This window comes from Macrotis lagotis, chromosome 1 (genome assembly GCF_037893015.1).
Source record: "Macrotis lagotis isolate mMagLag1 chromosome 1, bilby.v1.9.chrom.fasta, whole genome shotgun sequence".
NCBI classification, from domain to species: domain Eukaryota; kingdom Metazoa; phylum Chordata; class Mammalia; order Peramelemorphia; family Peramelidae; genus Macrotis; species Macrotis lagotis.
In genome coordinates this window covers 480,915,834-480,938,470 of record NC_133658.1, presented here as the reverse complement: position 1 = coordinate 480,938,470, position 22,637 = coordinate 480,915,834, and the positions used below count along the sequence as shown (strand labels likewise).

The following is a 22,637-nucleotide window of genomic DNA, read 5'->3' as shown; positions in this document are numbered from 1 at the left end:
TTCATTTCCCTTATGTGTTTTGCCTTCATCCAATAAAATGTAAACTGCTTCAGGGTATAGGCCATCTTTTTTGTATCCCTAGGGCTTAGCAGAGTGTTTGGCATACCATACTCTCTGATGATATAATCTTTAAGAACTCAAGTTCATGCCCACCAAATCAAGGAATTTGAAGTAGGACTTAGAGAGAGAGAGATCAAGTGATTTTCCCAGGGACAACTAGCTAATCAATGACTTGACAATTTATGATTAGAACTTCTTCTCTACCTCATGTATGGCATGCAATAGTTCCTTCTTGCTTTGCTAAATTTCCATTTATCAAGAACCAACCTGGTAATTATCTCAAAAGTCCTGGAAGTAATAGCTTGTTCATTTCTTCTAGAATTTAAAAAGATGGTCCAGTTATAGATGACCTAAAAAAGAGTAGATAATCATCATTCAGTGAAACATATTATGTTGTTATTCAGTCTTTGACTAATGTTTATTTCAAAGTGTCCTCTGCAAAGGAGAAGGGAAACTTATGCATGATTTTGGAGAACAGAAAAAAATACTCATCAACATCAGACTGTATGTAGCAAATGACAATTACAGGATTCTATGTGTCATTCTTATGAGTTTGAACTAGATAGTTGATTGGGCATGGATTCAAGAAAATCTGGATTGTTAGTTGATTGTGTAACTGCACATAGTCAAATAGAAATTACATACGTGTCATTCCTATGATTTTGAACTGTTTAGAGAATTGATTGTGTGACTATTTTTATAACCCATATATGGGCCAGGTGGGATGTGATTTATTGGCAAGAATATAGAAATGTGTTTAAATAAGTATCTTTTGGCAATTACAAAAGGTGGGTGAAAGGATAATGAAAGTACATAGAAGTTTTCATGCAATTGAGACAAAATTGATTAAGAACACTCCTATTTACCCCCCAAATGGAATCACCAATATTTACAATAGTGACTTGACAATTCATTCTTTTACAGCAAAGAATCCCTCTCCCAACTATTTCTCTCAACTGGAGACAAGTACCCGTGTAGGAGTCATTTAATTTATATGATATGAAATGGCTGTGAGCTATATTAGAATTTTGATTATTCAGTGGATCTGAGTAGACTATAAAGTTCCATTTGTAATGGATCCATAACCCTTTTTCCTAAATATGCAGAAGGCATAATAGTTCCTTCAAAGGACTCCCTGAAAGGTCAAGGATACTTTTCAAGAAGCTTTCTGATTGATTTAAACATGCTCATTTCTTTCATGTCCAACTCTTCATGATCCCCTTTGGGTTTTTCATGGCAGAGATAGTGGGGTGATTTTCCATTTCCTTCTCCACTTCATATTACAGATGAAGAAACACATATATGAAGTATCTGAGACCACATTTGAACTCAGGTCTTCTTGACTCCATGTCCAGCATTCTATACACTGTGCCATTTGAAGATGAGGAAACTGAAGTCCTTCAAGAGCAAATGACTTGCCAAAGATAGGGGAATAGCAAAGATTAAATTTGAACCCAGGCTCTCTGACTCTAAAGGAAATTTACTTTCACTACACCATGCTATGTTATTCACAACTGTACTTTTTTTTTGCAAATTTTAAAGACTGTGAATATTCAGGAACCCCATTGTGTCTGTCACCTCTCCTGGGACAAGAGTTTCTAAGCAGGGAAAAGGTCAGCAAAGACTCTCCAAGATAAATCAAGCTCTAGCTTTGAATACTATGTCAGTCAGCTAAGTAAACATGCCTTCATTTCATGGAATACCACTAGTGGGCACAAATACCTTAAAATATCATCATGTATTTGGATCCTGGGAGCTAAGGGTGATTATAAATGCACAGATTCCTAAGTACACTTGCCAAGAAATAGCTCCTGTCAATCAAGTAATAATTGTGGCTTCCTTTTCTTGATTCAAAACCTAATATTAAGCAAAAGAGCTGTGGAAACTTTTATAATTTATAATATACATAATATGTCATGTAGAGTTAATGTGTATATACATATATATATATATATTATATAGGTAGATAAATAGATAGATAGATAAATAGATAGATAGAGCAAACAAATTTCTTTTTTTTTTTAGGTTTTTGCAAGGCAATGGGGTTAAATGGCTTGCCCAAGGCGACACAACTAGGTAATTATTAAGTGTCTGAGGCTGGATTTGAACTCAGGTACTCCTGACTCCAGGGCCAGTGCTTTATTCACTGCGCCACCTAGCTGCCCCAGACAAAACAAATTTTTGTTTTGACTTTTGAAATTCTGGTAGGTTAGAAATAGAATACAAAATATTTTTATACTTAAAGGAATTACTCTAAATGGATTATGATTTAAGAAATATGACCTAGGGGTATTCTTTTTTTTAAAACTAATGCTGTGATACAAAGTGTATATTTCTGACTCCTGATTTGCTTTCCATGAGAAGATAAACTCATATCATTCTATAAACACTAAGATACTAATATGTAAGTAATTAAAAGCAAATGGAAAAATGTGTAACCTCTTCTCAGTTAAGCAATTGTGTACAAGCACAATTTAATTACAGCACATGAATACCTTCAGTATCTTTAAGTAAAATTTAATTAAGGTGCCTCTAATATGACCCATTATCACAAAAAAAGCCCCACAAAATGTATAATGTTGCTCTGAATTTTCCAATGAAATTTTTTGGTTAAAAAGTCATACAACTATCTATTAACAACACCAATAAAGCCAAGAAATAAAAGAATAGGAGAAAAAATATATATTTTCCAGGCAAGAAAAAAGGTCTCAGTGCAAACTGTTTGGTGTCAAAGGTGTCAACACCATGCAACTCACAAACAAATCAAAATGAAACTTACTGTAACTTGAAAGCAATGCAACATCTTCTTGAACAATTATTTTCATATAGCTCGTCATTATTACCTGCTGTTGTGGGCGCCTCCTTCGGGAGCCGGAGTCTTCTGACTGAGTAACCTCAACTACAATATGTTCTTCTGCTTGAGGCCGATTAACCACACCAGCAATCAAAGAACCTGCTAGTTCTAACTTGAGTAGAGCAGAGTCGCCAACACCTGTAAGATTCATAGCTGGTGCCCTGTTTGTCAAGGGATAAATGTCCAAAGGAGAATAGTAGCATAGCATCTAACAAACCCAGGATCAGTAGAAGGGGTCATATTCACTTTCTACTTCAATATTATGTCCTCAATATATCACACAAATACTTTATTTGAACACAGGCAAAGATGACACACATTTAGAAGAAACTTTTTCCTATCTACATTTTCCAATGCAGAATCTCCAAAGACAAATTATAAAAATGGATGGAAAAAACTTTTATATCTCCCTAAAGCCCAAAGTTGAGTACTGAGGATTTAGAAGATGATAAATGAAAGGACAAAGGAGTAAATGAATTAAAACCTCCATTACTATCCTTAAGGAGTCAAGTAAAAAGAGAAATCCAAAGAAAAGTTGAAAAATAGAATTCTACCACTGACCCAAACCAGTGATGTATATAGAGTTGAAATTATTGTAAATCATGGTTCTAAATATTATTTAGTAAGATAAGACAATCTGTTATAAAGTCCTTGCTGTCTTTTTACTACCTAAATATTGTGTTTAGATGTCTGCCTGCTTAACTGTATTTGATAGTATCAAATTGACATTTTATTGCATTCAAGTCTAAAAATAGAACTTATTATAATATTTATAGGTTTGCAAATCACTTTAGAAATATTTCATTTTATTCTAATAACAAATCTGGGAGGTAGAGCCTATTATTATTCCTACAAGATATTGAGGCAGACAGAGGTTAAGTGACTTGCCCAGGGTCACAGAGCTAATAAATATCTGAGGCTGAATTTGGACTCAGGTCTTCCTGATTCCACATCCAACACTGTATTGATTGTGTCACCTAGTTGCCTCTATTTTCAATAAAATTTTCATACTAAAATGTTCCTCCCTAACCTAGCCTCTCTCTAGGTCAGAAAAGGAAGTAGTAATCAGGTAGTTGTTCAAGTTGGAGTCTGTTGCTAATGTGATTGGGAATCCTTGATCCATAACTTATTTGCCCTTTGATGAAGGGGCAGTCTCCCTGGTGACCTTCAGTTTGGCATGGTACTTGGGATGCAAAAGATAAAAGGCTGCCTCACAGAAAGTATTAAGGATGGAGTTAAAAACCTGCTAAATGATGATGTAAGAAGTGCCTACTATCTGGCAAATGATTGCAGATTCCTATAACAAGAAAAAGCCAGAATAGGAAGGCTGTAAGTAGATTTCCCTTTTCTGTTTTTTTTTTGGGGGGGGAGTGTGTGTGTGTGTGTGCCTCTCCTTCAGTTCTCTTTATTTTTTGATGGCCCTTTTTTTTAGATAAAGTAGATCTTTGAGAGACAAAACCCTCCTCCTAACTCCAGAAGGCCCATTGCTCCCCTCACCCTCCCAATTAGACTTCCAAAGACCAAGCAGAAGAGGATCTAGGATGCTTACGTGCCACTTTTTTATTCAGTAACTATAGCCTCTTTGCTTTTCTTTGAACAAGACATTCCTTCTCCAAGCTTCAGAAATTCTCACAAGCTAGTCTTCATACTTAGAATATTGTCCCTCTTCATCTCTGCCCCTGGCTTCTCTGGCTTTCTAATGTCTTAACAAAAATTTTGCCTTACAGGAAGTCTTTCCCAATCCCTCTTAAATACTAGTGCCTTTCCTTGGTTAATTATTTCCCATTTATCCTGCATATATAGTTTATTTGTATTTAGTTGTTTGTATGTTGTCTCCTTCAATAGATTATGAGCTTCTTAAGGTCCTTTCTTTGTTTCCCTACCACTTAGCATAGTGCCTGCATATAGTAGGCACTTAATAAATGCTTATTTATTGAGTTTATTGACTGAATTCCCTGCTACCATACTTTTTCACCTTCCTAACAACCAGTTTCAGCTCTACTACTGCTATCTGGTCGATGTTGGGTATCCTTGTTTCAATCAAATCTCCAGAGATCATGCCTATGATATGACTTCCTTTTAGCACCACTATTCTTTTGGCACCACTATATCCCATTCTCCCCTACCCCAGGATTGAAATATAAAATTCTGGAAGGTCTCTGGGATTTTTGTATTTATAACTTTTTGGCACATAGTTAGCACTTACTTAATAAGCTTTTAAATTCATTTGTTATTCACTCACATTAAGGAAATTCTAATGAGACCTAGAATCCAATTCTATTTTGCCAAAATTCTCTCACAACAGCTCAGAAAACATTTGTTGAATGAATAGTAGATTGTTTGAAAGTAAGGAAAAATTTAACATCTTAGTCCTCATGCTAGAATTCTTGGGTTGGGAGAAGAAGAAGAAACTTCATAGGATAATGTTATTAGATAAAAGATATTTAAAAACAATAGAAATCAATAGTGTCCTTTAAAAAATAGAATCCCTTGGAGCGAGATGAGCAGAACCAGAACATTGTTCACCCTAACAGCTACATGGGGGTGATGATCAACCTTAATGGACTTGCTCATTTCATCTGAGCAACAATCAGGGATAATATTATGGTATCTGTGATGGAGAAAACCATCTATATCCAAAGAAAGAATTGTAGAGTTTAAACAAAAACCAAAGACTATTAGCTTTAATTTAAATTTTTTAAAAAAGGGTATCTTATTATGTAATTTTGCCATCTCTTATATATTTTTCCTAAGAATATGATTTCTTTCTCAACACATTCAATTTTGATCAATACATAGCATGGAAACAATGTAGACTATCAGACTGCATTCTGTGGGGGGGTGGGGGGGAGAGAGTGAGATTGGGGGGGGAAATTCAAAAAACAAGAAAAAAAGAAAGTAAAAAAAGAATATTTTGTAACATATTAATATATCTGTATTTTCTCTTTCAATGAGGAGATTCCATCCAAAGTAGAATAATCTCCCCAATTCCTATAGACTTTTTAAAAGCTTGGAGTATAAGCAAGGGGAGAAAGGTTGGGGAATACTTTAATGTGTTTTCTTTTTCTTCCTTTTACATCTTCACAAACCCAGTATTGAGTTTTAAATGATGGCTGAAAATATACCTGCTTTTAAAAAAGAAAGGCATTAATTAAACTGCCTAGTGAGGTCTGCTGACCTCTTTCCTTAGCCCAACAACCTAAGGCTTCTCTGACAGATTCTTCCTTGCAGCCTGCACAGCCAACAATTTCTCAACAATGAGATTCAGGTGCAGGTAATTGTAGTGGTTTTCTTTTATACAATACTTCTCAAATAAATCCCACAATTACTGAGATGACACATTGAGACTGGAACAAAGGAAACATGAAATTTCTGTGAGGTGGGAGAAAGTGATTTTGTTATTCCCTGGGTCATTTTCTCATGAAGAAACTTTTCCCCATCAAAACAAAATGGCTTATTGCTATATCTTGCATGAGGTACCTACATCCACCATCAATTCCAGATCAAAGTTGTGAATTAACATCATCTCTGACCTTGACCAGTAGCTAACAAAAGAAATGACAAAATTTCTATTTCACTAAGAAACAATAAAGATAAGAATATCCACTGCCCTTTCATGTCCAACACTGAGAAACTTAGAGAATTACTTTTTTTCCCCCTACCAAGCAATTACAAGACTTACAGCCAAGGCTTTAAAGCAGCCATATCCTCTCTCTCATTTCCCTGGAGGCTAGTTTCAATGTTTCCTCTCCCCATATCTATCAGAGATAAACCTTTAAAGTAAGTCCTGGATTACTCAAGATAAAGATATGAAAGCTGGTTTATAGCTAGGAGTGCTGACAGAAGAAGGGGAAATGGAAACAAAGCACTGAATGGACAGTATGTCTGCTTTTTGGGAAGTGCTTTTTCATTCATTCATTTTCTCTTTGTATTTTTGCATGTCTATCTCGCTGTCTCTCTCCATGTGTTTCTTTGTGTATGTGTTTGTCTATCTTTCTTCTTCTGTCTGCCTTTGTCTCTATCTCTCTGCCTCTGCCTCTATCTTGTTTTGTCTGTTTGTCTCTGTGACTTTTACAGAAGTCACGATTCTATATTTTACCTAATTCACTAATTTTTCTTTCTTTTTGATCTACTCATGGATTGCTGTACCTACAATTTTACTAGACTCATCCATTTGTACAGCTATTCCTTCCATTTTCTACACACTTACCTCAGTTAAGTTTCTAAAACACTGTGAAAGGGAAAAAATTGTCTATAGAATCCACCTAATCTCTCCTCCAGTCCTAAGCAAGACTTATTTAAACCATCCCAACTAGATGGAATTTATGGCATAAACTAGATTTATGAAGAAAATAAGAAAAGGAAGTCAAGTAATTTTTCACAAAATTATTCATAATTAAGAGGCACATTGTAAATCTATAGTCTATGGTGGTGTTTCTTTAACTACCTTACTATCAGAGAACTGTTCATTTATTCAGAGAATAAACTCTTCATTCAGCAAGATAAGTTGATGCCCTCAAAATGAAACAATAATCCAAACAGTAAAAGACTAAGATAATCAACCAGTTTTTAGCCCTCCTACATATTGCAACTCACAAACAAGCAAAATCATCTAAATTTGGTTAGCCCTCTGACTCTACCACCAGTAACTACTTTACCACCAGCTCTTGTGCCATTTTGGACTGATGGCTCACTGTATCTCCTCCAACTGGGCAGGAGGCAACTTAATGGTGGCAGAGTTTAGGTATAAGGCATTGTTGCTATTAGATTCCATACATCTTCAGCATCTCCATGGTGTCTGCTTACTTCAACAATTCTCTTTAAGAACATGTCCAGTGCCACAAACTGCACTGAAGGAACAATTTGTAACCTTGTATTTAATAAGACTTTCTCCCTGGAGAACCATCTTTGGGATAAAGCTGGTTGGGATAAAGCTGGTAAAGGCTTGTCTTTAAATCCAGTCTCTTAACTTTCCATGTTATTGCTCTTTAGAGAAAAACCAAGAAACCATGAAAAACTTTTTGTTCTCCTGTTCAGTCATTTCAATCATGTCTGATTCTTCATGACCCTATTTGAGATTTTCTTTGCAGATATACTAGAATGGTTTGCCCTTTCCTTTGAAAGTTCACTTTACAGATAAGGAAACTGAAGGAAACAGGTTTAAGTTACTTGTATAGGGTCACACAGTAAGTGGGGTCACTAGAATTAATTCCCTTCCAGTTCTAAATCTTACTGATCCTAATATTTCTTGATATCTGAATATCTCTTGGAGAGAATGACATTATACTTTTGCAATTGTCTCCTAAAATCCCCATATTTCCCCCTCCTACCAAAACTATAACACCCACATACATTTTTTTAAAAAAATTATAGACAGTATTTGCCTTACTGAAGACCATCTCTGACCAGACATAACCTCTGGCTTCAGGGCTTTTTATTCTATTTGGAGCACAAAATTAAAAAGATATACCTCCTTCCCAATTCCCTTGTGGATCTTATAAAGAAAGCTTGTTTTTCTAAAAGCCTTAGTTGAAAGAGTACTCCACCATAAGAGTTTCCCATGAGGTCCAGAGGTTGGCACAGAAAGAGTTTTTAGAAGTATATTTCCTACTTGCAACAAAAACAAGAAGGTTAAAGGAATAAGAGTAACAAAAGTGGGTCATATTCATAGAAATATTTAGTTTTCTTACAGTTAAATAGAATTTTAAAGCATAAATTTATTTATGCTCTGAAACATAAATAAATAAATCAAGAAAGCTTTCAATCAAGTATTAGGGCAATGAGACCTGAAGAACTTATTACAGAAAAAAAGTCACCCAAAGCATGTTCATAATGAGTTTAAAAGACATTGAGTCTCTCTTCCTGGGCAAGAGGGCAAAGTTGAGTTCTTGCTTCCAAAGTCTCTGGAGTCCAAGAATACATAAGTTCGATAGCATTATGGACACTGAAAGAGTTCACTGACTAGTCCATTTTGTTGTTGATGCTGTTGTGTAGTTGCTCAGTTGTTTCAGTTATGTTCTACCCTTCATTTTAACACACTTATTTCAATCATGTCCAACTCTTCATGATGCCATTTGGGCTTTTCTTGCCAAAGATACTAAAGTGGTTTACCACTACCTTCTTCAGTTCATTTTATAGATGAGGAAACTGAGGTAACCAGGGTTAAGTGATTTGCTGTCTATACCTCATAGTGAAAGGGACCAAAGAAAATTTGGATTTCTAATAAGTTTACTATTATAATAGTTTACTATTAATATAAAAAAGATGCTGACAGAAGATCACATTTAGATGTGCATGAACTCCTGAAGCAAACTTGATTCATTTAAAAGGTAACAGGTATACAACAACAGCAATATTGTTCAAAGAATAACTGTGAATGACTAAATTATTTTGATTACAAATACTCGAATCAACTTCAAAGTTGGAAGATGATCTATACCTCCAGAGAAGAGCTGATAGAAATATGTATAGTATGATTAATATCTATATATACATATCTGTGTCTATTGGTAACCTTCTCTATTGCAGGATGGGCAGAGAGGGAGAAAAAAGTTAAAAAGTACACAGCTAAGAAAAAAAGAAAACCCAGAAAGAAGCACAAAAAAGTAAAGTAGCTTTGAAAATGATGTGTAGTACTTATTATATAGTGGGGGGTTTTTAAACAGTGAAATGGAGATTCATGATTTAATATCAAATCTTTTTTTGAGTAATGCTAGGTAAAAGGAATTGGGGGTGTTGCATTAAAAAATTCTGAAAAGTAGCTTAGGCTAAAGAGAAGTTGTTGCTGCTGTAAAGGTTGCAAGAAGTCTTTGACAAATATGTGTTTTCTTTCCTCCTGTCAGTAAAAAGGTAGTAGACTACAGGCAGTGCTGAATTTTGGAGATATGGTTGCCAGAATGGTTTACTTTCCTATTTTATAATGAAGGGTTCTTGGCACTGGATTTACAGAAGTGATGGTAGTGTGAAAAAATAGTAAATATAGAGAAAAACATTTTTAGGTTTATTATGTCTGCTTACTAGAAAATTATTAATCTGTTTTTCCCAACTATATTGTAAGCTACTTGAGACCAAAGACAAGGTTTTATATTTTTTTATCCCTCATATTGCCTAATTCAGTGTTGGGTACAAAGTTGGTATTCAATAAAGAGGCAGGAAAATGCAGATCAAATAGGTCTTAATAAAAGGGTAAATACATCGCTTATATAAAAAGATAAATGAACAAAGGAATTCAAAGGGGGGTAACTGATGATTTATGAATAGCTTATATGTTGGAATTTCACATTCAAACAGTTGTCATAAAGTATGTTTAATTGATTTTATCGGTGTTTAAAGGTAAATCATAATAAATAGTAATTTTTTAAGATTGTTAAAGGGATTGCTTCTTTGTAGTGCTGATTATATCCATCTCATGAATAACAAAACATTTCCATCTCTGTTGCACAGTGCATAGAGTGCTGTGCTTGGAATCAGGAAGACATAAGTTTGAATCATGCCTCTGACTCTAGCTGTAGGACTCTGAGAAAGTCACTTAACCTCTCTGTGCCTCAGTTTCCTCCTCTGTAAAATGAGGTTAATAACAGTATCTCACAGTATTATTGTGAGGATCAAATAAAGCTATATTTTAGCAACCTTGCACCAAGTCTAATTTTATTATTGCTTCCATGAAAATAGTGGAGAACTGAAGAGAAATGGGTGACAAAGTGAACTGGTACACAGAATGATGTGAATATTGTGCTTACAAGGGATGATCATCAAAAAGAAAATGATCAATTAAAAAAATATTTTGAATAGATACCAAAAGGCAACCTAATTAATATTAGTGACCCATTTGGAGACATAGATAAATCACTCAGCTTAAAATCAGAAAGATCTATGTTCAAATCTAGTCTCAGACACTTAATGGCTAGATGACCCTGGGCAAATCACTTCATCTGTTTGCTTCAGTTTCCTTCACAGTAAAATGGATCTCATAATACCAACTGCCTCTCAGGACTGTGGTGAGGTTTAAATGAGATATTTATAAAGGGCTGAGTATGATTCCTGGAACATAGTAGGAGATTAAAAATGCTTATTTCCCTTACTTCATTTCTTTGACAATCCAAAATATAACTAAAACAGTGTCATTTTGAGGAAAGTGCATTATAAAACTTAAAATGCTTTAAGAATGAAAGGTGTTATTATGATTGTTTTTATTCATCAGAAATGATCTCTTCATCTCACCCTAGGAAAAAGAAAATTCAAACATCAAAGAAAATAGCCATGTTCAGGTCAAAAACTTACTAGTTTAGAACTGTGTGAATTAAGGTTATTGATTTACCAGACAGGTATCTGGTTTTCTGCAGCAATTTTTAGGTTAAAAGGGATAGCAGATCACAAGCTGAAAGGAAATTAAAGCAGAGGAGGAACGTTGCTGAATGCTGATGCAGTCAACAGTAACAACTAAAAAGGAGAAATAAGACAACAATATCAATAATTGCAATCTAAGACCATTGGATGTGAGTCCTAATGTTCCTCTCAGGGGAACAGCAGTGTGCTACTATAGCAAAAGTATTAATGTTCAGAATGATGACTGTGACTAATCAAGAAAATACTACATTACACTGGTTAGAGGGTTTTATAAGACATGGCAGTAAAGAAACATTTTATAAAATAAAGATTGAATTAGGAGGAATTCCCTGATAATGCCAATTATGGTGCCTTCTAACCCTATGAGATTTTTTTTATTTTGTAATAAGTGTCTTAAAAGGCCATTTTCTACTGGGGGGGGTTCTATCTCACATGAAATATTTTATATTTCCAACTTAAAAGTATGCCAAGAGAAATGTCAACATATCAAGAAATGCAAAAGATTCCAAGGGGGAAAAACCATCATTGAGTATACCAAATTTGAAACTGAAATTTAATTAACTCAAGTGTTTAACATCATGGTAGTAATACTCCCAAACAATACTTATCATCAAACCTTTAGCCTCCTGTCTAGCTAAGGTGACATATAAGATGTTAAGTTATTGAAGTAAGGTACAGGAAAAAGATTCTTACAAGTAGTTGTTCATCTAAGTTCATTTTTCAAATAGTTTGTATGTTCAAAGTTGACAGCCTGGGAGAATTCAATATAATTTCTTTTTTAATACCAAGAAACTATTTCAACATGGCAAAGGAGAATTCAAATTGTAAAAGCCATCACTATTATTTATGTTTTCTGGTATCTGTATCATTTAACCCAACATTGAAAAAGAAAGAGAAAATGGTTTAGAGTTTTACCATGGGGACAAGAAGAATTATTTTGTTATAAAATACTGACATTAACAAGACAGCTCTGGAATGCAGGGGAGATATAATGTACAGGCTGCAATGGGTCCCCTTGCTAAGAGATTTAGATTTCAATTCAATACTGAATCCCTTTTATTGTTTTATTATCTCAGATATAGCATTTACTGCCTTTGTTTCCCTCATTTCTCCTGCCATGACTTATTTCCTTTCTAAGATTTAGGTAGCATTTCCATTGGAAACACTGACCTCGGCATATATGTCAGAAGTACTATTCTCTGATTAATGCAGATAGGTTTCTATGACCTCTCAAGATTTGGAACATTATGAACCAGATTTATATTGAGACTTCAAAATATGCACAAGGCTATTTAAAGAGAAGTACCAATAATTACAGTTAGGAATTTTGAATTTTTTTATACAGTTGCCTCTCTGCATGATTTTTCACAATTCAATCAACTTCTAGGGACTTAACTCTCCTCTCATGTTGTTTAGAATATGTCATATTTCACCAAGCAATCTGCTACAAATGCACATGAGTAGGCTCTTTTGGTAAAAGAATCATAATCTATGCTCTGAACTTCAAAGGAGAATGATATATTTTCACATGATCTGAAACTATAATTCTCAATTGACTGGTTATTAGAAAATTCAGTGCATATTTTGGATACAGTAGCTTTCCAGAGGTGACACAGCCAACATCTGCCAGGATTTTCCATGATCTGGATAGGTGCTAAATAAAATCTGTAATAATTAGAAAACAAAATTATAAATAAACACAAATGATTCAATTTCATTTTAACAAATATTCATTAAATACTATTGACAAGTTACTATGCTAGGCAATGGGGCAGGTATATTAATGAAAATATAGCAATGGTATTTAAATAATCTTGTCAACAGATGCAAAATAGTTAATAATGGTATTAATTTATGGATCTAAAATTTTCCAGCTTATTCTCACTTGCTCTTTAGCTACAGTCAACCCAGATGATTGATCAACAATTATTTTACATTGCAAAGTAAATCAACTGCAAAGAGCAAAGATTCTGCTGCAAAAATTAAACCTCCAAATACTAATGAAGTAATTTTTCTATATTACAGAGTTAAGAAGACCATCAATTTAACGACTTTAAGGAATATAAGTGGCATTCCCATGTAGCAAGACTGAATGAGACTTATGGACCTCTAAGAGGTTACATATAGCCTATAACCCAAACAAGATAGATGACCTAATAATCTCAAGTTTCAAAACAAAGACTACTAATATCATTCTGGGTAAATGTCTACAAAATAACTATATACAGGAAAAATAAGGAAACACAGAGAGCCATGAAAGGTTTATCAATAGTAAAAAATAAAATAGAATCACAGCCTGGTTTCTATCTTCCATTGAAAATATATTCATGAGATTTCCCTTTCTCCATAATGCCTAGATCATGAGTTTATCAAATGAAACTCAATCAAGAAATGAAAATTAATTTTAATGTTAACTTCTTATTGTTCAGTCATTTCAGGCATGTCTAAATCATCATGATCCCGGTGAGATTTTCTTGGCAAAGCTCCTGGAATGGTTTGCCATTTGCTCCTCCAGCTCATTTTACAGATGAGAAAACTGAAGCAAATAGGGTTAAATAACTTGCTCGGGCTGACATAGCTAGTAAGTATCTAAGAACAGATTGAACTCAGAAAATGAGTCTTTCTGACTCCAGACCTAGCATTATATCCACTATTCCACCTAGCTACCCAATATTAGCTTAAGAAAACTTTAATTAGGAAGTTAAATCTACATGGGGAAATTTATTTAAATCATTTCAAAACACCACAAAGTGCTTCTTAGATAATCCACTATTTGAGACATCAATGTTCTCCATTAATGCAGATGATTGTATTCCAAGGACCATGGAGTGAAAAGAAAAGCTACAACTTGAGGAACTGGCTTCTCCATCCAAAATGAAACTCTATCCATGCTAAAAACATCAATGTAACACTAACTCAAAGAAAATAAGACTTTAAAAGAGAGCATGTTCTCTAAAGAATGAGGTGCAGTGGATGTTAACATTGGACTTGATGTAAGGAAGACACGATTTCAAACTGCTGTAGATTTGCAAATACTGCATCTGTACATCTGGATTGCCTCACTGATTAAATGGGGATTAAAATGTTACCTATCTCAAAGTTGTGAGAATCCAGTGGGATAACATAAAAAGGACCCTAGAAATGTTAGCTGCTAATCTAGCTGAATGACCTGATGAAAAACCAAGACAAAGTCACATAATTATTGAAACTCTAGGTCAAAATTTTCAAATGCCAGTACTTACAGAACACACAACTCCAAAGATAAAAAGGCCTGTGATTTTCAAACATCTTAAGCAGCTTCTGAAATAAAAGAAACACACTTCTTAGAGACACAATAAGATGGAAATCCACACAGCAGTTTACTGAAATACAAAGTACTGTAAATGACTGGGATGATCAATCTTTTTCTTTTTCTTCATTACTTCAAGCATCTATAATATTGTCAGTGTGGCTACTCTTTCCACTAGAAGTACAATCACTTTATAATTTAATAGATGGCATTTCTGACTTCTTGTAACCAAAACCATTCATCATTTTTAGCCAACTGTTTGCCTCCCCAAACTGAGCTAGCCTAGTCCTCTAAACAAAGACATACAATTCATCACCAGGCTTTTCTGGTTTGGACAGACTGATCTTCATCTTAAAGAAATTGCTCAGACAGTGTACAAAATAAGATTGGGATGATAATTTGGAAAAATGGTAAATTATTTCTGAATTTAATTTTTTTTTAAATTTAACGCTTTTTAATAGAAATTTGATCAAGAATCACTAGAGGGGAAAACTAATGATTTTAAGCCTAGAACCACTCCTCATAGATGGGAAGGTGATCCAGTGGATAGAGAATTGGGTTAGTAAGCAATACCACAGTACAAATCTAGCCTCAGAATGTTATTACCTATGTGACTAGGAAAATCATCCAGCTTCTGTTTGCCTCAGTTTCCTCTACTGAAAGGGGGAATAATAATAATAGCACCTACTTCTTAGGATTGACCTGATTCTATTTATAATATAATATTTGTAAGATATTATACTTATTGTATTGTATTTGTAATATTGAAAAATAATATAAAATAATATTTGTGAATTGCTTAATATAATACTTGGTGCATATTAGGCACTTAATAAAGGTTCCTTTTCTTCCTTTAAGCCTTTAGCTTTAAATGAAATTATATTTTGAGGGATTTCATTATTTGTTGGAGGGGGGGTTAGAGGTTTAAGATTAGTTTGACTCTGCATGACATCATTTGGGGTTTTCTTGGCAAAGATACTAGAGTGGTTTGCCAGGATGAGTTTTCCTTCTTCCAAGCCCAAGGCTCTAACTAGGCACTATACCACCTAACTGTAACATCTAGGGAATGTTAGAAGCTAACCTAAAGAATTTTAAAGGCTTCAGTTTTCTAAATATCCACACTAAAATTTTTGTTTCTTGGTTTTAATTTTTTTTAATTCTTTTCAATATTTCCTGAAAGATATGAATATCAAATTACTTCACAAGACATAATGGAAATATTTTATCTTCAAATACTGGTTTAACTAAAATATATTAACTAAATATTCTGATTAATGCAAAGTCAAAAGATATCTCCAGGAAGATATGAGGACTCTTCTGTCTGATATCACCACCTACATTAGCAAAGCTTTTTAGGAATATACTAATTTGTATACTCAGTGCTTAGCTCAGTAAATAACAGGAACTTATTAAATATTTGTTGATTGATTAATTGATTGATTGATAAGTTGCAAGTATCCTTTCTTTGGAAATAACTTTTGTATATTTTATATTTAATTTTCTTTGTAATTTTCATTTCCCAAAATGTAAGCTGACACCATTTTGTTTTCTCTTTGCATCCTTAGGCATTAACACAGTACTTACCCAGATTTTAGTAAATTCTGTGTGTGTGTGTGTGTGTGTGTGTGTGTGTGTGTGTGTGTGTGTGTGTGTATGTGTGTGTGTGTGTATGTGTGTGTGTGTCTCAGACCTTTAACTATTCTGTCCATCTTATAAAGCACCAATAGTCGTAATCTAATATTTTTTCAAGACCTTCTAAACCTTTACAAATGTTAAAGACCTTATTCAACATTCTTTCAGATTTAATGCATTTGATAAATTATCATTCCTAGCTACCAACATTATGTTTCAACAGTTCCTATTTAAATGGGGATCATAATGACATTTCTTTATAAAAATATGAGTCATTAATTGAACTGCTTCAAGTTCAGTACTACTTTTTTCCTACATAACTCAAATACATGCAACAGTAGAGTTGACAAGCTAAAAAAGATTTTTTTAAGTTACTTTATTTATCATGTGTAGCACTTTCTGGACATGTCAAGCCAAAAACAACAATGTAGTTTTAAAATATATATTCTCAAGTATGTTTTGTTCTCATTCTAAGTGGTATTATATAATTTTATTTCTTTTACTTCTTTGTAGGATGTAAGTGTGCTAGAAGATGAACTTTAAGACAAAGTTTAATTATGACAAGGAACCAAGACCTAATAGAATGTTAGAGAGGGACTTCTAGAGCCTCTCATTTTTAAGATAAGAAAATCAAGTTCCAGAATAGTGAAATAACTTGCCAAAGTTATGGTTCCATCTCTGACACATCCTAACTCTCTGTACTGTGGCAAATCACTTAACCACTCAAAGATCATAAACAACTCTGTAAGACTCAAGCTGCTAACCAGGTGATGCTAAGCATTGATGTGGGGGTGGAGAGATTTCCCTTACAGGGAGACCCCTATATCATTGCCTTGTCCAAAGAACGGTAGCAATAATAAAATTTTTAGTATCCAAGATTCTGAAAAATGCCCTGAAATATATTTTTGAATTTTATTTTCAGAACAATCTTGTGAGGTAAGTTGCATAATAAGGAATTATTATCCCCATTTTATAATTAAGGAAATGAACATAAACTATACATAATGCTTGCTTCCATTAGTTTCCATTAGTAGTGTAATAGATAAGTAAAATGAAGATTAGAACCTGCAACTCCATACTCTCTTGCGCTCTTTCACAAGATAGCAAGTTCCTCTCTCTCAACAGCCACAACTTCTGCCCTTCTCCTTATAGAAGTACAAGAGAAACAAAATGCATCTTCCTTTAGCAAGCATTACCATTTATCCCAACTTCTCCAAATATAGATTCCAAAAAAAAAAAAACTGGAAGTTATATGAAGAAGGAAAGGAGAAAGGGAGAGAAGGTAAAAGGAAAAAAAAAAAAGAAAATGATAATGGTCCTTTTGGCTTTCCTAAGATAAATCTGAATTCATGTGGGTCCCCCATCCTTCCTACCCTATACAATCCATCTATACTTGTCTGATTGAAATCTCTCCTCCACTTCTACCTCTACCTGGAAAGTCCCCTCTACCTGGAAAGTTTTTCCTTCTCACCTCTGCCTCCTTCTTTTCCTATTTCCTTTAACTTAAATCCCACCTTCTGCATGAATTTGTGGAAAGAAGGCATCATTTTGAGGGAACAAAGTATTGTGGCCAGATAAGTAGTCAGACTGAGGATAATAGAAACAGGCAGGTTGTTTTCTCCTGGGCAATAGAATGGACGGACATAATACAGTCCAATCTCAGGACAAATTGGATCCCATAATCACACAAGTAAAGCACGTCTAGGATTTAATCAGAATCAATTTTTTTTTTCAGCTAAGTCACCTGAACAGGTCTAACTCAGACCATAAAGAGGTCATAAAAATTATAGGAAAATATTATAATTCCCCTCATATATCTCTTAGATTTTGCCACTTAAGCAGCTTTCTCACCCTGGAGATGCCTCAGTCAGTATGATCCCCCCCCCCCATGAAAGAATTCCTGCCTGGAGCCATTTGAGTAAGTGGAGTAATTCTCCTGGTACCACTTCTGACTATCCAGACTTTTACATATTGTCTTGGATAGAGCACCAGCCCTGGAGTCAAGAAGACCTGAGTTCAAAACTGTCCTGACACTTTACTTCCACTAGCTATATGACCTTGAGCAAGTCACTTTACCCTGATTGCCAGGGTCATCTCTAGTCGCCTTGATCCATATCTGGCCACTGGATTCAGATGACTCTGGAGGAAAAAGTAAGGTTACTGACTTAGCATAGTACCCCATTACTCAAATGCAATTCATATGCATATCATAGAATCACATAGAAACACCATCATCTTCCCCCATTAGAATGGGGTGGGGTAGGATTTGTCTTTCTTTTTGCTTGAATTCTTCTTAGGGTGTTGATCCTTAATCACTAAAAGGGTGTTAACAGCCTTAGTCAAACTGAGACCAGGGAAAGATCTTAGCTTTTAAAGGTCAAGGTCTCCCTCTCACTGCATCCACTGTCATTTCCAGTCATCCTGATTCATATATGACCACTGCACTCAAATGATTCCAGAGGAGAAAGTGAGTCTGGTGACTTTGCACAATCCTCCCTCACTTAAATGTAAGTCATTTGCCAGTTATGATGTCCTCTTCTTCTTCAAGAATAAAAGAGAAAAGGGCAGCTAGGTGATGCAGTAGATAGAGTACAGGTCCTAGACTCAGGAGAACCTGAGTTTAAATTCAGCTTCAGACCCTTAATAATTGCCTAGTTGTGTGACCTTGAGCAAGTCACTTAATCCCAATGCCTTAAATAAATAAAATTTTTAAAAAACGATAAAGGAGAAATAACAACACAGTGCTAACATGCTGAATAAATGATTTTTCTGTCTACTTATCTAGAATGCATTTCTAATGGTAATATTGAGTATCCAAGAAGTATTCTTACCTCAGTTTTGACAGATTGAATTTGACATGAAAACTGTCCAGAAATTCACCTTTCTCTGAGGAAGCAGATGTAGAGAAGCTGACAATTTCATTTCCTAATGGACATCTTTGCTCCCATTCAACAGAGTTACTATCCCAAGATTCATCATCCAGGAGGGAAATAGAATGATGAATAGCCATGCATTGTAACCTAGAAAACATTTTTTAAATAAATTAAAATAAAATCTATCTTTTTCTTTCAGTAAAGATTTAGATAAATGTTCATGTATTTCAGTCATGTTAATGCAGAGAATTGCAAACAATCTAATGACCCCATTAGTCATATAAAATGAAAACTTCTGGTGTAAGAAGATTCTAAATTGCAATCTAGAAGAGACTTCAGAGACCATCTAATCCAAAATCCTCATTTTACAGATGAGAAATTGAAAACTAGAGAGCTTAAATGACTTGCAAGGAATCATAGAGGCAGTAGCACCAAGATTTGAATGCAAGTCCTCTGATTCAACACCTATCACTTTTTCAATAATTTCAAGCTCCCTGACAATAGAATTTTGCTTGGAAGACACCTACTGGGGTTATTTAGTCTATCCATCCATCTCCCGTTAATCAGGTATAAACTAGAGCTGACCATAAAAGAGGACTGTTTGTCCTGCTGGTAGGTATTGACAATGAGAATCAGTCCAGTACCACTGAGCTCCTATTCAATATAAAAACAGTATTGCTTTTTAAAATTCAAATATAAATCAAGGCTCAATAGAGGCCTGCTACAATAGCCTTAATATAAATTGATATAATAAAATTTCATATAAATGGCTGTCTTTTTCCTCTGTGAAGGTCTTTTGGGTTATTTTATGCAATTGAAAAAGGTATAATTTAATTTGTGGCTTTTCAACCCCTTTTATACACAGACCTGAGGGATAAGTAACATGTAATTAAGAATGCTTGACTAGCTAGGCAGTGAAATATAACCAAGACTCACTAGAATGAGTTATAGAGGTTTAAATACTATCTTAAATTTAAATTATGAAGGGCCCATAGAAGGGAAGGGAGAGGAAAGATGAGAGACAGAAAAAAAATAAACACTTATAAAGAACCCACTAAATAACAGCACCATTCTAAGAGCTTTTATAATTAGTATCTTATTTCATCCTCATAAAGTATATAATATTATCACCATTTAACAGTTGAGAAAACTGAGGCAATTAGGGTCACACATCTAGCAAGTCTGATTCTGAACTCAGGTCTTCCAGACTCCAGACTCATTTAACTGCCTCTAGACCTTAGAAGTCATCAAGTTCCATATCTTCATTTTACAAATGAGAAAAGTGAGGCCTAGGGAGCTTTACCCAAGATCACATAAGTAATAAGCAACAAAACCAGGATTTTAAACTGGGTCTACTGACACTAAAACGCATGCTCTTCACACTGTACCATGTTTCTTACCATCAGAATTACATATTGATGCTTCTATTTCCTTGTCATTTTTAATGAAAACAATCCAAAAACTGTTTGCTGGTCGCATAATTGTTTACTTAGAAAATCCTATGGAATCAGCAAAGAAACTAATTGGGAAAATTAATAGCTCTTTCAAAGTATCAGGTTGCAAAATAAACCTACAAAGCCCAGAATTTCTAAATAATAACAACTTTCAGTGGATATTCAGTCCTTCAGCACAACTCCCTTGCGGCAGATACACTTTGATTATAAACCAGGATGCACCAGAAAACAGATTTTTCATTTTGGTGATAGAAATACTACTGGGACCAAAATATTTACAGTGCACCAACAAAAATCTGTAAGAACGAGCAATTACATATGAGCTAAACACATCTAATGAGCCAGTTAAATGGGGGTATTTTGATTTTTTCCAGCTGTATACCTCTTGCATTAATACCATTTCACAGGAAAAAAAAAAAAAAAAACTCAGACTCTTTCACAGGAAGAAGCCCATGGATGCAAATTATGTTGTATAAAACCAACATGTAACAAGGTAACAAATGACACAAACATAACACAGACTTTAAAAATAATCATTAATCTTCTCTAACAATTAAGTGGTTCTTCTAGGAAATATTCAGGTGTGAAAGGAATAAATACCACATTTTACCAGCTGCTGAATAGATATAAATATAACCAAAATTTGAACTGATGCATTGTTTCCCCCCACAAATAATGAGGAGAATAAATTAACTCTTTCAGAATTTCTCATGAAACCCTTATACTATATTATATGTAATCATGAACTTTTGATATTGGAAGGGACCTCCAAAACTCCATAATCCAATCCATGCTTGAAAAAATCATTTATCCCTTAGTATGTCTGACAAGTCAACTATTATTATCTTGAAAACTCCCATTTAACCCACTGCCTTCTAAACTAAACATATTCCATTTTTATTTTTTCAATGTATTTTATTTTCAGCTCACAGAACAAAATAAGCCTTTTGATAATACAGTACAATTTTTTTTTAAATCACTCTAAATGTGGGATTTTTTCCCCTTAAATCAAATCCAAATTTTTCTTTTTAAAATTTTCACCCCTTGTTTCTGGTTCTTTCCTCTGGAATCAACATGAGCAAACTATCCTTAAAGATAACAGTCTTTAAAAATGACAATCCCTTGAAAAAAATAAAGATAGCTTCCATTTCCTTTGAATACCTGAAGGTATGCATTTTGCAGTTTGCTCCAATTCTTGTTTGGTCATAAATTTATCTCTTTTCCATAAATCAGATAGATAAAGTAATTTTTGGTCTATTAATTTGTCTATAGTATCACTATTTCTGTCTAAATCCTGTATGTATTTTGACCTTATTTTGGTATAGGGTGTGAGATGTGGATCTACGCCTAATTTTTGCCATGCTATTTTCCAGTTTTCCCAACAATTTTTGTCAAATAGTGAATTCTTAACCCAGATGCTGATGTCTTTGGAGTTGTCAAATAGTAGATTGCTGTAGTCATTTACTGCAGTTTATTTTGAACCTATCCTAATCCACTGATCCATTACTCTACTTCCTAACCAGTACCAGACAGTTTTGATGACAGCTGCTTTATAGTATAGTTTTAGATCTGGTAGAGAGAGCTAGGCCACCTCCCTTAATTTTTTTTCATCAGTTCCCTTGTTATTCTTGCCCTTTTATTGCTTCAGATGAATTTTGTTACTATTTTTTCTATCTCAGTTAAGTAGTTATTTGGTACTTTGATTGGTATGAGTAAATAATTTAATTTGGGTAGAATTGTAATTTTTATTATATTACCTCATTCTAACCATGAGCATTTGACATTTTTCCAATTATTTAGATCTGACTTTATTTGAATGAAAAGTGCTTTATAATTGTTTTCATACAATTTCTGGATTTGTCTTGGAAGAAAGATTCCCAAGTATTTGATGTTTAATTAAATGGAATTTCTCTTTTTATCTCTTGTTCTTGGGCTTTGTTTTTCATTTATAGAAATGCTGATGATTTATGTCGGTTTATTTTATATCCTGCTACTTTGCTAAATTTGTTAATTGTTTCAAGGAATTTTTTAGATGATTTTCTTAGGTTCTCTAGGTATACCATCATATCATCTGAAAGAGTGAAAGTTTTGCTCCCTCTCTGCCAATTCTGATTCCTTCAATTTCTTTT

General features: G+C 34.1%; 1 protein-coding gene across 1 annotated transcript in view; it reads right to left on the bottom strand.

Moving 5' to 3' along the window:
• Nucleotides 1–19,201, bottom strand: part of OCA2 (OCA2 melanosomal transmembrane protein) — a 511,247-nt gene extending 492,046 nt beyond the window's left edge. Inside the window, exons 1-5 of the mRNA XM_074231942.1 lie at nucleotides 19,013–19,201; nucleotides 14,503–14,560; nucleotides 12,853–12,925; nucleotides 2,904–3,067; nucleotides 328–410 (exon numbers count right to left, since the gene is read on the bottom strand). Of these exons, the coding sequence (XP_074088043.1) occupies nucleotides 328–410; nucleotides 2,904–3,067; nucleotides 12,853–12,925; nucleotides 14,503–14,560; nucleotides 19,013–19,191 (557 nt within the window). The 5' untranslated portion in view covers nucleotides 19,192–19,201. The remainder of the gene's footprint in view (nucleotides 1–327; nucleotides 411–2,903; nucleotides 3,068–12,852; nucleotides 12,926–14,502; nucleotides 14,561–19,012) is intronic.
• Between the last annotated feature and the right edge of the window lie 3,436 nt (nucleotides 19,202–22,637).